The following is a 17,041-nucleotide window of genomic DNA, read 5'->3' as shown; positions in this document are numbered from 1 at the left end:
TCCAGTCACAACCCAAACTATCCCACCTCGTCTAAGAACATATGAGATTGTTGAGGAAGCATGGCGTCCCAAGCTGCACCGCTGCAACGCTTCAAGGCGGCCATGGGGAAAGTCTATGGCAGTTTTGAGAGCTTCGCGAACTGGCGTGTCCCGCCTCTGCCCTGTAACGCAGGCCACCGCGGTCGATACCTGTGGACGGACGCGTTCGGGGTAGTCAACTTTGTGACCCTGCGCTACGCGACGGGCGAAGAACGGTATCTGGGCGCGGCCAAGCGACTGGTGCAAACCGTCCACGATACATTGGGAAGGACGCGGGACGGGTCTTCGAGGCTGCCGGGCGCGTCGGACGCCGAACCTCTGAAGGGGGGTCTCCGTATCGGCAAAGTCGACGAGGCCGGCTCCGACGGAGACGGGCAATACCACCACTACTTGACTCTATGGGTGTACGCCCTGAGTTGCCTGGCAGTAGCGTCAAAAGAAGTTCGGTATAACGATCTAGCCATCCAGCTGGCACAGGCTATACACCCGCGCTTCATTGCAGAAAAGAATGGCATTGGGGGGCTGTCGATGGTCTGGAAGATCTCGACCGACATGAGCCGTCCCCTTTCCCGTTCCAAGGGTCACCTGGATGATGTAACGGGTTACGTGGTCTTCGAGCGTTTGGACAGCGTGGCCCGTTGGTTCGGACAAGGAGACGATCAACCACTTCTGGCGGAGAAAGAACAGTACTGGAGCATGACGATGCGGTCCCGGCCTCTCCAGTCCTCGACTGACATGTTGGACTTGGGCATGAGTCTCTGGGTAGCCCAGTTCTGCAGCAGGCGGGGCGATGAGCCGCTGCGAGAACTGGGCACGCATGGGATAAATACCGCCCGGGAGATGTTGGTGGAGCGGAAAGGGCCGTATTCTATCCTAACGAAAAGCGCCGGGAGACGACTGGCGTTCCGCGAGCTGGGGGCCTGCCTGGGTATCAAGTGTTACAGCAACGATGCAGATCTGCTGAACAGTGCCGATCTGCTCGTCGAGTTTTGGGGGAGCCATGCCGAAGAGTCGACGCCGGATGACCTGGTGGCAATTACACAGGCCATGCTGGCAGCAGCTCTCATACCCGGAGGTGAGATCGTCGATCCTATTATAGCGTTGCCACATAAAAACCGTCGAGGATGTGTGCTCAGACTGACCATGCCCCCAGCTTTCGATCTGTCCTACCCTGATGGGCGACGATTGGGAAGATCTTGAGGATATTCCATGACTTCCGGTCAAGGGAGATGCCCGTTACACGCGTAACTGAGTTTGAAGTTCATTACACGAGGCAGCATTCGTTATGGGGTAACAATGTCATTGTTGAGGTTTGGACGGAATTTTGAGGCGTCGAGAATGGCGGTTCGAAAGGCAAGCCACATTGTACGAGTCAGCAGCAGCATACAGCATCATGTACGGGAACTCGATTACCTGGACAGCGAACTTCCTCCGCGGCATCAAACAACAATAGCTGTCCTGTCATCGGACGGAGAACCGTGTACTCGAGACGTGAGTCAGCATCGATTCACAGGCACTATGGCCGCCATCTGGCTGGCCTGGGCTGGGCTGGAGTTGGCATGGGATGGACCACAAGACATTGAAAAGAGCGGACTTTGCCGCCGGGGGGATGACGGCTTCAGCAGACAGGGCCCGAACTATATCGGGAGCCCGTGGTATGGCCGACCCGACGTTGCAACAAGCTGCAGCATGAGCAAGAGGAGGCCCGAGGGAAAAATTCTTCCTTGACGATGCTCGCCCACTCAGGGTTCATGAGCAAACGATTGCCGTGCGTGGTTTGTTTTATCAAGGAACAAATAAGTCATTGTCCGGCATGCCACGTTAAAGCTGCTCGAAAGGGGGAACTCGTCCTGCATTCGATATCAAAAGTCACTTGTCTTCGTTGCTGTCAGGCGGCACCGAAGAAGGAAATACGAACCTGTCAACAGATAAGGAACAAGTTGTACCCCGAATGACCAACCAATAGACAAAGAGAATACGATATGTCCAAAGGAGGAAACGAAGAGAAACATAAACCCCAGACGCAGGGAATCCACTGCTCTTGCAGTTGGCAAGTACATGAGGTAAGGTTTGGAGCCATCTCGCCATCTCGCCATCCGGCCTGGTTGGTGAGGTGGTAGGATAGCGTAGGTGAAGGTGTATCTTCCGTATCGACGGGGCAAATCATCCAGTCCTCAATAGCCAGGATGTTTCGCGTCAGCCAGTCAGCAGTCTATATGCACTAGAGGGGCGGCTTGGGTGAGACTGCCGGGGTTGTCGGCAACGTGATAGGATGTGCAAGATCGGATTTCGATTGCCCGGAACTGGCTGACAGGGACTGTTGGCGCAAGATAGGCCCAGGCCCAGGCCCAGGCCCAGGCACAGGCAGGTTAGGCAGGGGGGAGGCGGCACCCCAAGACCTAAAGAGACCTAAAGCAAAGCACGCGAAGCCACCGAACCCCGCCGGGCCCAAGATCTCACCTCCATCTTTTCCTCTGGCCTCAGGCCTAGACAGACGCTTCCTTCCGTGTGGGTTTGCAGTTTGCTTTCCTCCCAACTGACGCTCCTCCTTCGTACTCTCCCCTAGCCTCGTAATGCTCTGGGATCTATCTACTGGCTGAGCCATATGGCTGCGGGTGGCGCCCTTGTCAGCCTCGACTGGGCCGGGGCCGTCTCTGCTTAGAGCTTATGCGCCAACGCCCATTGGCCGACTCGGTTCACTCGGTTCAGGAAAGTCATCGTGATGGCGCTGTCGGTCCCATGGTATTGGAGCGTGTTGGGAAGAAGAGCCGAAGCTAGCAGCCGTGCAATGTACTATCCATCGCTTGCCATATGTGTGGTAAGCCACTGATATCTCACGGATGCATCGCGCCTGGTTTACCCCAGATGACGCTCTTTTCTCCCCCTTTCCTTCAAGGTTTCAAGGTCCCAAGCCTCGGTGGGCCACCCACCTACCTCATATGCCTATACCTGGGTAGCATGTATATCACAAACGCACTCTCCCGTCGTACCCTCTTCGCCTTGCCGTGCTGGAGCCCTGTGGACCTTATGTGGCTCGACCTTGCCTGCCACCCCAACACCCTGGCCTTCAGGCACATTGCATCGCCGCACGTCCAAGTAGAAAGGAAACGGCCTCCCTCCTCCTCGTGCCCGCCTCATGGCTCCTTGAAGTGCAACGTCACTTATACGCTAGCAAGTCGAAAGCTATCATGGCGCCCGAAGACCGAATCGCTGAGTTGTTTGCCTCGACGATATTCGGTCTGACCATCGCCACCGTCACCGTGGCTCTACGCTGCTATGTCCGCATATTCATGTTGAAGGTCTTCTCCTGGGAGGATTATCTGGCAGTCATTACCACGGTGCGTGCGACCCCCAACCTACCTACACGAGGCCCTTTGCTCGCTGGGACGATGGCAAGCTGACCAATCCAGCTTTTATTCGGAGGCTACGGTGCCTGCGTCTTCCTCGCTATCCAACACGGCGCCGGCAAGCATCTTCAAAATGTTCCGGTCGAAGACTTGCCAGGTGCTTTGATGGTACGTCCAATGCATTCATCGATCTGCGCCCAAGACATCTCCGGACTGACTGAATGCACAGATGCGTTGGCTGGGCGAATGGATCTATGTTCTAACGTCCATCTTCGTCAAGGTTACAGTCTCGATTCTGCTTCTGCGCATATGCTCCAAACCTTGGCATAAAACTGTCATCTACGTTACCATATCCGTGATCGTTGTTTGGAACACGATATACGCCTTCCTGACGGCCTTCCAGTGCCTCCCGGTGCAACACTTTTGGGAACGAATCAGTGACCCAGAGGGAGGCCAATGTCTGAGCGAGGGGATCATCACGGGGACAACTTACGCAACGGCCGGTATCAACTGTTTGGCCGATTGGATATTGGGGTTGCTTCCCATCGCTCTGGTATGGAACCTGGAGCTGAACCGACGGACCAAAGCCTCCACTGCTGGCATCCTCGCCCTTGGCATCATGTAAGTCCAGCAGATCCAACTCCGCCAACACCCGCCCTGTCCTTGTCGAGGCATATGCTAACCGTCCCGTCGCTACAGCGCCTCGGTAGCGACCTGTGTCCGCATCCCCTTTGTGTGGCAACTCACCCATGACAGCGACTCCCTGTACGTCTTTGTCGATTTCACCAATTGGAGCACCATCGAACTCGCCATGGGCCTCGCGGCATCCTCCATTGCCACGCTTCGGCCACTCTTCAAGAAAGTCCTTGGGGGCTCATCAGGTGGCACTTCCCGTAAGAGCCCAGGACGGAACCGCTTCTCCGGAGCAACGCCCAATCTCTCCTCGAACCGCTTCTCCGGGATCAAGGGCTTAGTCATCCACCGTCGCCACGAGATCTCGATGGGGACGCCCATGCCTATCATCCCGGCCACGGCGGCGTATACTACGCGCAGGGACTCGGTGTCGTCGGCCATTGTCGACGTGGAGAGATATGCCATCGCGCCCTGGGAAAGGAGCAACACCAACGAGGAATGGAGGATACGATCAGGCGGAAGTCCCGTCTCGGTTCGAGGAACATTATGAACATCTTGGCGGGGTTACTGGTGGCGAGACTGCGATACATTCGGGGCTGCCCTGGGCCAATCTTGAGGGGCTTTGTGCAAATATAGTTAATCTCGATGTGAACACTTGGTTTCTAACCAACTCAAAACCGCCTTCCACAGTTTCTTCTCTCCCTATAGCTGTTTCGTCGACTCGCAGCGTAAAATAAGCTGCTAGTCTTGTTGATATTTTGCCTCCAAAATATACCGATCTTGTTTCCCTTTCGATACAAGCCATATGTGCATATACCATGAGTGAGGTCAAAGAGCCATCGGGGTGGTTCAAGCTCCCTCCTGAAGTTAGAAATACAAGAGTAAGTGCACAAGATGATATCTGCGCACACGCGTGATGATTCATCTTCTTCGATACCCTGCGGCCTGGCACTGCTGAATCCAGTCCCTTTCTTATATTATCGGGAGCTGCTGGCCCCCACGAGCTCGGAATTCCTCTTATGGCCAACATACGGCGCCTCCCACGAGTCGCCTCCTTTGGGGACAAGACCCCCTTGCGTTTTCATCCTGTCCATGCCAAGGCGGCCAGTATCATGTACGGAGAGGACATTTTGTACATCTGCCGTTTACAAGACGAAATCACGAGCCTCCTTTGCACCATTGGCGTCCAAAATGCCAGCTTGAGCGTTCGGGTGGGACTTTTTCGAATTCCCTAATATTGACAACGGACATGGTAGCAGCCGCAGCCGCAGCCGCAGTGGTAGTGGTTTGAGTGGTGATAGCGATGGCCGTGCCTCCTCCTCCATCCGCGCACATGTTTCCACCATTCCCAGCCCCGTCTCCGTCCTCGCGAGGTACGTACGGCGTCTGCCCCAACCTGACCGAGCTCGTGTTCAAAGAGTTCTCGGACATTCGGATCGACGATGACGGCGGCAGGAAGCGCCTGGCGGCGGCCGGAGAGAAGAATCGGAATCAGACCCCTTGGGCGATGGGCGCGGGCGTGACGATACAGACCTTTGTCGACACGCAGCTCGCCCCGGACTTCATGGACCGCGTCGCGCAAGAGTCCCCGCGCCTCGAGCCGCGACTGGAAACGCCGCCGGGCTTGGGAGGCGAGGATGGTGGAGGTGATGGAGGAGACTGGTCGGGCCTTGGCGAAGACGGAGGAAGGGGGGGGTGGGCAGAAAATGCGCGCCTTTCATCTCCGGTTGCAGTATATGGCGATCGTTCAGGGAAGAATTATCAGTGGCAATGGCGGGGAGGCAAGCCGGCTGGCCTGATTGGTAGGACGGACGGGCATAGACGGTGCATGCGAGCATCCCCAGGGTGTCACTCGACGTGGGAAGTCCAGTCTAGGATGTATTCGATGTGCAAGCATCACTGGCGGTCGAATCTATGTGCTGCGGATAAGGGGGAATTCGACGGCAGCGGGCCTTGAAAGGAGTAGCAGTAGGAAAGAGGCACACACACGTGATTGCTTTGGTATTCAGACCATGGCTATCTATCTACTTGTGATCTGTGCCAGGCGCTCACGGGATGTATGTTGGCGACAATATGCGTCACAAAGCCGAACTTTCCACGACCGACCCGGACCCCACCCTGACCCCTCGAAGGAATGACACGCGGACAAACCAGGACGTATACCGGATACTTGGCGTGCGCGACTAGCAGGTCATGGGACGAGGGCCAGGGTTGGTGTAGCTGGTAGGAACCGGCCAGTACAGCTGGAAGAGGATACCGGCTAGAGACGGGCAGTACAATACAGTGTCAGAAGGTTGTCGATGTAGTACATCAAGAGCAGCCTCGGGGAGGGCGTGGCAGGGGGTAGGGGGAGGAAAGAAACGTACGGTCGGTTGCCTTGTATGCGCCCGGGAATGAGACGCCGGAGGGGGTCACCGTGCCGGTGCCGCCCGTGACGTGGAGTTGGGCGCATCCGATGTAGAACTATGCGTGCGTAGACGAGACGCGTTAGCAAACACCTCGCCGGTTGCCTGTGTACATCCCTCCTCGCCTCTCAGGGGAAAGGGGTTACTTGATATGGCTAATAAGCCAACGACATACCTGTGCTCCGCCCACCGACCCGGCGCTGTGCAGCGCAATGTGCTCGACGCGCAGGAGATAGTACCCGTCGGGCAGGCACTTGGGCATCTGCACGCTGACCTCCTTCTTGCCGGCCGAGGGCCAAGTGACCTGCCCGCCGGCGAAGCTGGGCCCGTCCTGGTAGATCTTGAACCAGACGTTGCCGGACCCGTCAAAGGACTCGGCCGTGGCGCCCGAGGGGGCCTTGGCCATGTAGAACTGAAGGGGGCCCGGATGGCCCAGGTCCGAGTCGACGCGGAACCCGACCGTCTCGCCCGCCTTGACGGCCTTGGTGCCGGCCCCCTGCGAGCCGGACCCGGCCGTGTAGCAGCGCATCTGGGCATCGTTGACGTCCTGCACGGGGCCGTGCGAGTACTTGTTGGTGGTCTCGCGCACGAAGGACCAGTCGGCCTCGGTCTTGCCGCTGTAGATGAGGCCCGGGAAGGTGTCTTGAACAGTAAAACGAGGTTAGCAGTTTAGCTGGGGATAACTATCCAACCCAACCCATCCAATTCCCCAGGTAGTAAACTTTTTCCCCCCTCCTATTCTTCATGGGCCGCCTTCGTGGTCATGCATTACACGATAACGTGCGCGAGCATCTCGTCAAGAGGGTTTACAGGAGCACAGGGTCGTGAAACTGGGTACGTACAGTGGGCGTTGGCCACGGCGACGAGTAAGCCGAGAGCTGTGATGACCTTCATGTTGTCCAAAGTGATGCGTTCACAGGCCAGTCTCTTAACGATATGCGGCAACGTTGACCTGATCGAAGGATTTGAGATAAGTGATGGATGGATATAGTGATGTGAGACACTTTTCCTAGGGTGAAGATCTTCACGCTCCGGACATCCTTATATGTCCTCTTTTTACTCGACAGTATGGCCTAGGCTAGATATCCCTCGACGACTTCTGCTCTGGAAAGGGACTGTTGGTCGGCAGCAGCCCCGTCTACTCATGTGGTATACAAGGGGACGCCCAGGTGGACGAAAATAGAAGAAAGTGTGTTGTTGGAAAATCCCCCAATCAGAACCTCAATTTGATGCAAGTATGGCAACTTGGCGCCCATCCTGGGAGGCTTGGCTCGGTAGTGGTTGCAGAACGCCGGAATCGTGGCTTGGGGAACCTCAAATGGAAACTACACATTTACGATGCTGCTTGTCCACGGGGCAGTGTATATTCACTCTACCGCGCCATAACGCCGGCGGAGAGTATTGCAGCGCCCTCTTAATGCAGGAGGTGTAGAATGCCTGTCTTGGCCAGGTGCCATCCCGCTTGGGAACGGAGCCAAGGACCGAATAGCACGGAACGGGAAGGGATTGGAAAAGGCACCTATCAGCACGAAACGCTCCATCCGAGAAAATAGAATAAGGCATGGTGCATTTTCAGAATTGGGAGGGTCATTTGGCCTTGGAGCTTAGGAGTCCTTCACTCCCCTGGAGTGATTGCCTGATTATTATATAGTGTCATCCCTTATCCTTTTGTGCAAAGCCAACTAGGCAATGGTGCAGTTGGGCAGACCGGCCTGGAACATGTCCGACTGCTTGACAAACTGCGGCAAGAAGTCTTGCGTCGTGTAGTTGGAGCTGATGTAGTAGGTGACATTGCTGCTGCTATAGTCCGAGCCGAGGATAGCCAACACGTCCTTTTCGATGCTGCGACTCTTTGTTAGCCTTGCATGTCCTGCTTAGGAAGGGAGTACACGGGCAGAAAATATAGGACGGGTTGCTCACAAGTCGACAAACACCACATCGGCGGTTCCGGTGCAGCCTTCGGCCCCGAAGCCTGCCGCCCCCTGGAAGTAGTCAGGGATGCTATAGTTGGGGATTCGACTGTGCGTGGTATCGTCGCCATCGGACCCGAAATCGTCCGACGTGGTGTATCCGGGTACCAGGTCGACTACCTGGCGCCTTGTGACGGCGCCAAAAGCGTGGCCGTGGCCGGGCTCGTCCCTGGCCATCAGAGGCGCGACGATGGGGTCGACGCAGATGTCGCGCTCCACGCGCATGGATCCGATGTTGCGCTTCTGGCTGGCGCCGGCTTTGTTCAGCTTGTCGAGGAGCGTAGCCGCCTTGCTGCAGGGCACTTCGGGGATGTAGAGCAGGGCATCACGGAACGGCGATACGATGAAGAAGTCATCGTATGTGAAGGGGCCTTTGTGCATATCGAAACGAATCCCGCCAGTGTTTGAGATGAGATAGCGCGGGATGTCCTTCCTCGTCTCGTTGATGACTACTTCGGCCAGCGCTTGCGACAGCAAGGGGAAGATGTTGTCGGGGCTATCAAACGGCGCGCATGTCATACAATAATCCTTGGGCGTGCAGCCATATACCTCGGCCAGGTTCAGCTGGCTGCGGTGTTTCGTGATTTCGGCCGTGGTTGTCAGACCACTGTTGTAGTCGAACTCCTTGTCGTCTTGTTTACCCACAGCATGGAACTCCAAGGTGGCACGGTTCCAGTCCAGGTATCTCCGCGAGTACACGAACGGAGACGTAGAGTTGGCAGTGGCTTTGCGGGTAGGATTTGGCACGCCCCGAGGGTTGGGGGAGATACCGGTCCAGGCACTGTTGGACTTGCTAAACCCGCTCATCGATACCCAGCCCAGAGTCTCACAGTACCGGCCTGTGGATATTGTCAGAACACACATCGGGGAACCCGAGGCAAAAGGACGGCAAACCTGACTCGAGAGCAGTGCTGCTCTCATCCAGCACCGCAAAATCACGAATGTGAGTGTGTCCGCCAAAGACCTGGATAGGGGTGCGTGGGTGAGCTTGGCGGATTGCGTCATGGATGATGCCGAAAGTGCCGCCCATCGACGACCTCACTGCGTTGTGACCGAGCAACAAGAACATGTCGACTGGCTCTGTGGAGTTGAGGGCCTGTTTGAACCAACCCTGGGTAACCATCTCCTTTGCCTTGGTGACTATGGTGACGTTTGTGTTTCCTGCCACCTTTAGCCTCCGGATACAGCCAGCGGCTGTGATGTGAGGGGCACTAACCTGTGAAGTCGAAGAGGATGCCAAACGCCATGACCCGAAGGCCATGTTGCGTGGTGAAGAACTTGTACTGCTTGCCAATGTACTCGAATTTGTTGGTGCTGGGGTTGAGGATCTGCACGTTGGAAGTCAAGTATTTGTCGCCCCTATTGGCATATTAGCATTGGCGTCCGAGATCCAACAATACCTGTCAACCAATGGTTTCCAGCTGAATTCATCGCTCACCATAGCTTGGCGATCCCATCGAAGGTCTGGTAGGCCACTTCGGCAAGGTATAGCTCATGGTTGCCGATAGTCAGGAGGTCGTAGTTGAGCCTCTCGAATACCTTCATGGAGAGCTCGGCGTCCGGGGTCGTGGCGTCGGACAATCCGTTTCCGTCGTGGAGGTCGCCTATCTAGGATCAGTTTTCACTGGCTTCTTTGCTTTGCAAATCTAGCCAGGTTGACTAACCGGTATCGACCAAAAGCAAGTCGACGCCCATGTTGCCGGCCTGTTGCTTCAAATGGTTCGTGAAGGAGACGACGTCGCCCCAGTCGGCGCCATAGTTTCCCTCTTTCAGGTGGCCTTCCAGCCATCCATGGGTATCGGTCTGTACCACTCGTCAGCATAGCCTTCTCCTGTCCCTCCTCGCTCCAGGACCTTGGGGGCAGACCATACCGTGTGAAGAAAGTTCACTTGGCCCCATTCTAAAGCCCTGGTAGGGCCGTACGTCGCATTGGGTGCGCCGGGCTGGATTCTCTTGACGTGGCGAACGTGCTCGACGTGGCTGGTCGGGCCGTAACAGCCACCACAAGCAAGACAGCTGGGGACACCGACTGCCAAGCCCAAGAGAAGACTGCCGAAGTGTCTCATACTGGTCTTCCGGCGGTACGCTAGTAACACGGGAAACCGGACGGAACGGGTGCACGTATGCAATCCAGTTGTGACTTTGGTATTCACGAGGGAACCGGACGAACCAAAAGAACCGGATGGGAGGGGCCAAGCATTCGCCAGGAAAGCTTATTATTTAAGCCAATGTAAAGAAAAGATCGCCGCCGCCCCGCCCCCCTCTTCTCCCGTCCCAGCTGAGCGTCATTCCCGCCTTACCCTGTATCCTTGATAAACACAGTATACGTTATGTCTCAACAGTGTTATATGCAGACTGTTCCTGAAAGCAACCTCTCGAAGATAAGCAATCCAGCACGTGCTGGAGACGGGATTGGTCGGCGCTTTCCAGAAGGAGCAGGTCATTGCAACCCCGCATAAGCAACTTCAGCGGGGTTCCTTGTTAGTGTTATCGCTATATCCGCTATAGCCGGAGGAACTACATCTAACAACCTGAGGCTACCGACAAATAACCTAACGCTCGTTTGGACAAGGCCTATGTTGTTGTCCCAGCGTCTCGGCTTCCCAAACACCAAAAGCGCAGTTTCACAGTCATGCAGAAAGAATACAGGAATGATGTCATTGTTCTCCTATCCGGCAAGAAAGAAGGAGACTATGTATGCTAGGAAAGAAACCGAGAGTGCACATCATGCTTGTCCGAGAGACAAATAAGGGTCATTGACAAATGTACCCTCACCCCTATTATGGGGCAGATTGCACCAAGATGTAAGGAAAAGGGAAAGAAAATGCAAGGCATGATTCTGATGTGTCCATAACGCCAAGTGACATATTACGGTACGTCTGCCCTTAGCCATCAACAGGCCAAGGGCCATCACTACTCCCGTGCTGGGAACATAGCAGTGAGATATCCCGCTGCTAATGTGATCGACGACCTTGTCACTTCGGCATGGAGACAGAGAAACGCCATAAAAGGAAAATCAAATGAAACGCAACGCAAAGGAGGGGGTTCGTCATGTGTCGCCACCGAAGTATAACGATCCCAACCAATCTTTCCATTGTCCTCCGAATGCACGCATGCCTTCTGTTGAGTCGAAGTTCAGGGATCCATATGTAGGCGTATGGAATGCCCCTGCTATACACGCATGTTAGTTGCTTCGGTCCAACACTTTTTGTTGTGTATCTCACTTACAAAAGACAAACGTCATGAATGAATGGTCGGTGATTGTCTTCGGGCTATGGTAATGACCAGAACCGTCCTCGGGGGTATCTGTGGTTGTTAGCATGGCCTTGCCGGGGCATAATGTCCATATTTACTCACCATGTACAGAAGCGGAATAGGAAATTGTCGCAATACCGCATGGAAATCGCCAAGGCAAACATCGCAGGAGTCGCCGAGGTCTTGATGTTGGGACAAAACCAGAGAGCCGGAACCAGAGGCTAGCAAGAACCAGAATATCGAGAGTATCTGTTCATCCAGAGTCAGAAGTGCAGTTTCCTTTTGGTTGTCAAATCACTTACCGAAGGTCAAGGCCTTTAGTCCTCAAGGCGGACTGCATAGAAGACCCCATTGGTGGTGACATACCAGCGAATCGGGATGTTGTCCAGAGTGTAACGGTTTCGCAGAATCCAGTTTCCATCAAGCTCACGACAAAAGTACATGCGAGACGGATCGTCGTCGGCAGGCTTGAAATCCTGGGGCTCCAAGGCACCCTGATCATGGCCGGACTGCAACGTCTCAGCCTGGCTCTCGGCGACAGTCTTGCCAACCCCCATGATATCAGGTAGAGCGCCAGGGGGAATAAAACCAGGAACGCCAGGGGCACCATTACCTATAAAGACTGGGCCCTGGCCGCCGACAGGGACAGCCATTCCCGGACCACCAGCTGGCATGCCTCCAGGCATCATGGCAGGCTGGGCCAGAACGGGCTGGCCAGAAGGACCGGCCGCACCATGAGCGAAGAACGGCGGGCCTCCAGCACCGCCGATAGGCTGAACGGCATGACCTGTCTGAACGATGGTTGGCTGGGACGGGTAGCCCATGCCAGCGCCGACATTGAAAGGTGCAGTGGAAACGCCAGGAGCGACCTGTTCAATCAAGTATCAGGTTAGCATATGTTTTGTCTTAAAATGGTGAGCATGAACAAAGAGTTGGACACTGCGGCAACAGGAAAATAACCTGCAGTCATTGGATGAACAGATGAGAAGCAGGTGTGGTGTAGCGTGCGTGAGAAGCAGATGGGGCTGATATGGGATGGCGAGATTGCGGGGGGTGGGATGAATCGAGTGAGCCACCGACACCAACTCATTCGATCCCAACTTCTCATGTAACAATGTGCGGTGTTGCAAAGGTGAATTCGACGATTTTGGGGGTGAGCAATAACTTGCATGAACCGGAACAAAGTGGCTGTGGGGATATCCAGCACCCTGGTGCATGACCTGAGGCATGGCACCCATCTGGACATGGCAAGCACAGGTGGCAGAGTGATTGAAACCAGGCATGGCAGTACCGACCGTGACGACGCGATGACTGTTGTCGGAGCGCGGGTGGTAAACATGGGGGATTGGACCGTAGGTGGTGTCAGGCACAGGCGGCTGGAAATGCTGACCCGTGTTGGGCATGCTACCAGTACCGTAGTCGGCGGCCATGTTGGCGATGATGAATGAAGAAGGGTTTCTTACAAATGGTGAGAGATAACGAGTGTTGGTGAAGAAAGACAGGCCACCGACGCCGAAGTTGTTGTGGTGGTGGTGCAGGTTGTGGTTCTGGAGGAAGGTTGCGTTGGAGAAGGAAGCATCGCCGAAGTTGGGGAGGCCTGGGAGCTTATTATAAGAAAATGGAAAAGCCATAGTGGAGCCAGAGTGAGGGTGAATACAATTATGGCGTCCTGGAATCTGGTGAATGCTTGCCTGCTGTCCGAACGAGGGGTTGATGCCGTTGACCCGGATGCCCTCGGGAGTGTTGGTCACCTGGTGGTTGAAACCCGGACCGGCACTCTGGAGGCCGGAGCTGCTGCTCTCTCCGGGCGGCTGCTGGGCTGGCTGAACCGGCTGTCCCCCGGGCTGCTGATTCTCTCGAGGCCTCGGGGCCGGCTGGCGTACCGGGATCTCGTCCACGACCGTGGCCTTCATCGCCTTCTTCTCGGAGGGCTGCGATCCGGCACCCATTGCAAGGGAACAAGATTGTGGAATTTGGGGGAATGCGACTTGGTGTCGAGAAGATTATGGTGTTTCCGTCTGGAGATCGTCTGCGATCGGGAACAAGGATAGGAACGAGAACGAGACCCGACTAATTTGTTTGATGCGCAAGGTAAGATGTAGAGGCAAGGGGCAGGGGAGGAAGAGGATCAAAATACAGAAGGGGGCCCACTGTGCTTCCACTGGGCTCTTCAGCTGCAACAACGCGATAGGAGGCAATATTGGTCTGTTGGGCCCTTTGAGATGGCATATCCCACTGTTACCTGCCGCCTTCTGGGGATCATCTACGAGGCATCCACAAGCGAGTCACACACGTCTTCGCCCCACAAGCTGCATCTGCTCACGGCCTGGGCTTATGTATGATGAGGTGAAGCTGAGAAAACTTCATATAACTTACACGATGGCCAAAAGTAGGCACCCATTCCCGCTTGTCAGCATCCCATACATACTGGAAGAGTCTCTGCCGCCGAGCTGGAGGATCGTCCTCGAGAGTGATGTCCTTGACGGGCCAGCAGGGAAGACACATCGTAACCGAGTGACTTGGGGGTTTCTTCTTTTGACTTTTCTCCTTTTTTGTCGTCGAGTGTGGTGCCGTCAGGATTGCGATTCTTGCCAACGATAAGTGAGGAAGTTGAGGTTGAGAAATGCCAAGTAGCGGTATGTTGGTCGTGGATTTTTAGTAGGTCAAGGAAACAACAATCAAGGGGGCAGTTGCCATTGATGCGGTGGAACTCAAGATACATCAATTAGGTATGTAAGCAATGTACTTAAGGCAACAATCTCCATGATTCAGTGATCTACCAACTTATAAGGCGATCTGCTGAATGCAAACCATCGTCGTCAAGCCAACCCCATCCATCGCGATTAAGTGCCGTTGTTTCCGTCCTTCTACGACCAAGTAGGCGTAGGAAACTTATCATCATGGTTTCCGACAGCCAACTCGTATTCGGCAAGAAGACGGATCTATTGAAGCCATCGGTCAGCAAGCCGAGGAAGGCATCACATCACAAATAATCAGTACAACCAACCTTCTCTGTGCGGCCCAGCCCAGCCAGTAGCTCCGAGTCCCAGAGCCCGCAAATGCTCAACTCCTCGATATCTTCGTCCAAGAGGATATCGAGTGCCACGACAAGCTCAGTATTCTGTTGAATCGTGTTGCTAAGGCTGTGACGGGCGTCTTCAAGTTGTTGTTTTGTCAAGGGGTCAAGGGCCTCATCGTTCTGGAGCTCATCGTACAGGGTCACTCGTAGATACCAGTCGGGGTTGTTGGTGGAAATAAACATAACCTTCGGGTCTTGACTTGATTGTTGTCCAATGTGATCGAATGAGAATGCCGCCAATGGTGAATCCTTGGTGTATGTCGCATTTGCCAACCAGCATCGAATGCGGTAGTCGACGAGATCTCTCTTCAGCTAGGAAGCTGTCAGCGGTGCCATGGTGTTCGTTCAGCGATATTGTGAAAAAGTGAAACTGTTGCTTCGGCACACTGCGAAAACAAACGATTCAGGCCATCAATATATAGCCCGGAAACTAACTGCCTGGAACTTGCTAGAGATAAACCCGCTGCTGCTTGAGGAAGCACATACGGATTACCTGAGGCAGGGTAACCGAGCAGCCACCCACCTTGATTTCATGTTTAGGCAATAGCAATGCCGTTGCTAGCTATTTCTTGTTCCTGCTATAAGTACTTGCCCCGTTGATACCTACTTCCTCAAATATCCCCTTGTCGCTAGTAACACTGTGCCGACTCCTGTTGCCAAATACTGAAGTCACATGGGAGCACATTTTGGGGGCTTGTTCTAGCAGGTAGTAGGTGCTACGTATTTCGCAGATTGTTATTCAAGTACACGGCTACTCTCCCGGTACTTCTTGTGTTAATAATACTCAGGCGTGCTTCCTACGCGGAGCCGGTGGACGAACTGTAAGCACGACCAGGAGTGCAACAGGGTCATCAGAAAGCAGAATCGGTTCAAATCGTAGCAAAATCGATTGTCATCCATCCACCCCGTATGCTGACTAGAACGCCTACCACTCCGCAACCCACTGCCGTGGATTGTAATCTATGCGTTTTGCCCATCTAATATACAACAACGTTCAGCCAGAGGGGAGAAATATTTAATCCATCGCTATGCGACCAACATGAAATGACACCGAGGAGGATGATCCTATACCTTCGATGTCGTGCTGATTATATCGTAGGGACAGGTCTTGGTGTACCAGCCCTTGTATCGTACATACATTATTTTAGCATTCGGGACGCCGCAGAAAATGCGGCAGATCCTAGTCTAGAAGCAGCCAATGCCAAGGATGAACCTATAGATGGCGCTCGTGCTGTTCGTCGGCTCCAGTAAAGAAAACTCGTGTTGTCACCTAGGAAAGCGTTAGAATTGAGGGGGGATATGCCTTTGGAAAGGGGGAGAACTCACAGCCCAGGCGCCTGCTACGGAACCGACGACTGCGCCCGAGATCATCATGGGTCGCAGTCCTTTTGTGCTCTTGAAGAGCATACCACTCAATGCGCCAGCTGCCACAGTGTTTGCGGAGTCGTGTTTGCCCCGTAAGTAGCCAATGCCGGAGTTGAAGCAGTTGTATGTGATGGCGACGACGCCGGCCGAGTTACCCAAGAAGGGACCCCGGCGCGTGACGGCGTTGAGAACCGAGTTGAGGCGCAACTTGGGAGGCTGGCCGGCTGATCGGCGCAGACCCTCCTGCAAGCCCCAAGCTCCTCCTAATGACAGTGCAGCCAAGTATGTGATACCGGTTCCGTAGCAGAGGTCGTCGCTAAAGCCTCGGGAGGGAATGGCCGTCTGGGCACCGGGCAGATCCGTCAAGGCCGAGTCCTCCAAGGTCAGGTACTCTAAGCTTTCCTTGTTAAGACCGGCGAGGGGGTGCAGTAGGGAGGGGTCGGCGAAGGCGGAGCTCTTCAGGAAGGAGTCGACGCCATCTGCTTCTGTCGGGTTGAAGGGCGGTGGCGTGAAGGTAGTTGTGGGCGCTGTGTCGGTGGATGTGGGTGAGGAGGATGGCTGCTGTTCGGACGACGAGGACTTGCGTCCGGTCAAGAGGTCCCAGATAGACATTGCGAGTGAGTAACAAAGAGAAGGGAGAAAGTACAGAATAGGGAACAGATTACGAGACTGCCAATTAGGAGTTTGGTTGGTTGGGGACGGCCAAGTGGGTTGTGGTTCAGGATCGTGTGATGACGATGATGTCGCATCTACTATCAGCCCGGGCACCGAGAGAGGTTTGAAGTAATTGCCCACTGACTGAACAAAAAAATTGCTAACCTTACCTCGAGCGCCGACGCCGCGACTGGACAGACGCCTGGGTGGCTCGTGCGCTGCAGGGGGCCACCCACCTCCCACCACCTGCACCGGTACGTACCTCAAGTAAGTACTCAGAGTCCTAAGTGCCCC

General features: G+C 54.8%; 8 protein-coding genes across 8 annotated transcripts; 3 read left to right on the top strand and 5 right to left on the bottom strand.

Moving 5' to 3' along the window:
- Positions 1–60: 60 nt before the first annotated feature.
- Positions 61–1,239, top strand: PG986_007497 (l-ascorbic acid binding protein; the record flags this gene model as incomplete). The annotated part of the gene is made up of 2 exons (XM_066843719.1): positions 61–1,114; positions 1,193–1,239. 2 exons carry the CDS (start codon positions 61–63, stop codon positions 1,237–1,239), a joined length of 1,101 nt encoding a protein of 366 aa, XP_066699831.1.
- Positions 1,240–3,227: 1,988 nt separating this feature from the next.
- Positions 3,228–4,569, top strand: PG986_007496 (uncharacterized protein; the record flags this gene model as incomplete). Its single annotated transcript, XM_066843718.1, has 4 exons — positions 3,228–3,377; positions 3,450–3,554; positions 3,616–4,007; positions 4,086–4,569. 4 exons carry the CDS (start codon positions 3,228–3,230, stop codon positions 4,567–4,569), a joined length of 1,131 nt encoding a protein of 376 aa, XP_066699830.1.
- Positions 4,570–5,322: 753 nt separating this feature from the next.
- PG986_007495 (uncharacterized protein) lies at positions 5,323–5,976 on the top strand (the record flags this gene model as incomplete). The annotated part of the gene is made up of 1 exon (XM_066843717.1): positions 5,323–5,976. The coding sequence occupies one exon, from the start codon at positions 5,323–5,325 to the stop codon at positions 5,974–5,976; it is 654 nt and encodes a 217-aa protein (XP_066699829.1).
- A 226-nt stretch (positions 5,977–6,202) lies between these two features.
- Positions 6,203–7,318, bottom strand: PG986_007494 (fungal cellulose binding domain-containing protein; the record flags this gene model as incomplete). Its single annotated transcript, XM_066843716.1, has 4 exons — positions 6,203–6,279; positions 6,386–6,482; positions 6,600–7,066; positions 7,267–7,318. 4 exons carry the CDS (start codon positions 7,316–7,318, stop codon positions 6,203–6,205), a joined length of 693 nt encoding a protein of 230 aa, XP_066699828.1.
- Positions 7,319–8,106: 788 nt separating this feature from the next.
- PG986_007493 (uncharacterized protein) lies at positions 8,107–10,460 on the bottom strand (the record flags this gene model as incomplete). The annotated part of the gene is made up of 7 exons (XM_066843715.1): positions 8,107–8,266; positions 8,345–9,233; positions 9,289–9,588; positions 9,611–9,753; positions 9,833–9,998; positions 10,059–10,197; positions 10,266–10,460. The coding sequence occupies 7 exons, from the start codon at positions 10,458–10,460 to the stop codon at positions 8,107–8,109; spliced, it is 1,992 nt and encodes a 663-aa protein (XP_066699827.1).
- Positions 10,461–11,966: 1,506 nt separating this feature from the next.
- On the bottom strand, positions 11,967–13,598 carry PG986_007492 (uncharacterized protein; the record flags this gene model as incomplete). The annotated part of the gene is made up of 2 exons (XM_066843714.1): positions 11,967–12,518; positions 12,825–13,598. 2 exons carry the CDS (start codon positions 13,596–13,598, stop codon positions 11,967–11,969), a joined length of 1,326 nt encoding a protein of 441 aa, XP_066699826.1.
- A 1,034-nt stretch (positions 13,599–14,632) lies between these two features.
- Positions 14,633–15,413, bottom strand: PG986_007491 (uncharacterized protein; the record flags this gene model as incomplete). Its single annotated transcript, XM_066843713.1, has 2 exons — positions 14,633–15,040; positions 15,336–15,413. The coding sequence occupies 2 exons, from the start codon at positions 15,411–15,413 to the stop codon at positions 14,633–14,635; spliced, it is 486 nt and encodes a 161-aa protein (XP_066699825.1).
- Positions 15,414–15,941: 528 nt separating this feature from the next.
- On the bottom strand, positions 15,942–16,705 carry PG986_007490 (Mitochondrial import inner membrane translocase subunit tim23; the record flags this gene model as incomplete). The annotated part of the gene is made up of 2 exons (XM_066843712.1): positions 15,942–15,998; positions 16,055–16,705. 2 exons carry the CDS (start codon positions 16,703–16,705, stop codon positions 15,942–15,944), a joined length of 708 nt encoding a protein of 235 aa, XP_066699824.1.
- Positions 16,706–17,041: the final 336 nt, after the last annotated feature.

Source organism: Apiospora aurea (assembly GCF_038362705.1).
Source record: "Apiospora aurea strain CBS 24483 chromosome Unknown utg000005l_segment0_segment0, whole genome shotgun sequence".
Taxonomy (NCBI): Eukaryota; Fungi; Ascomycota; class Sordariomycetes; order Amphisphaeriales; family Apiosporaceae; genus Apiospora; species Apiospora aurea.
The sequence above is the reverse complement of the archived record's forward strand: the minus strand, read 5'-3'. Positions and strand labels throughout refer to the sequence as shown.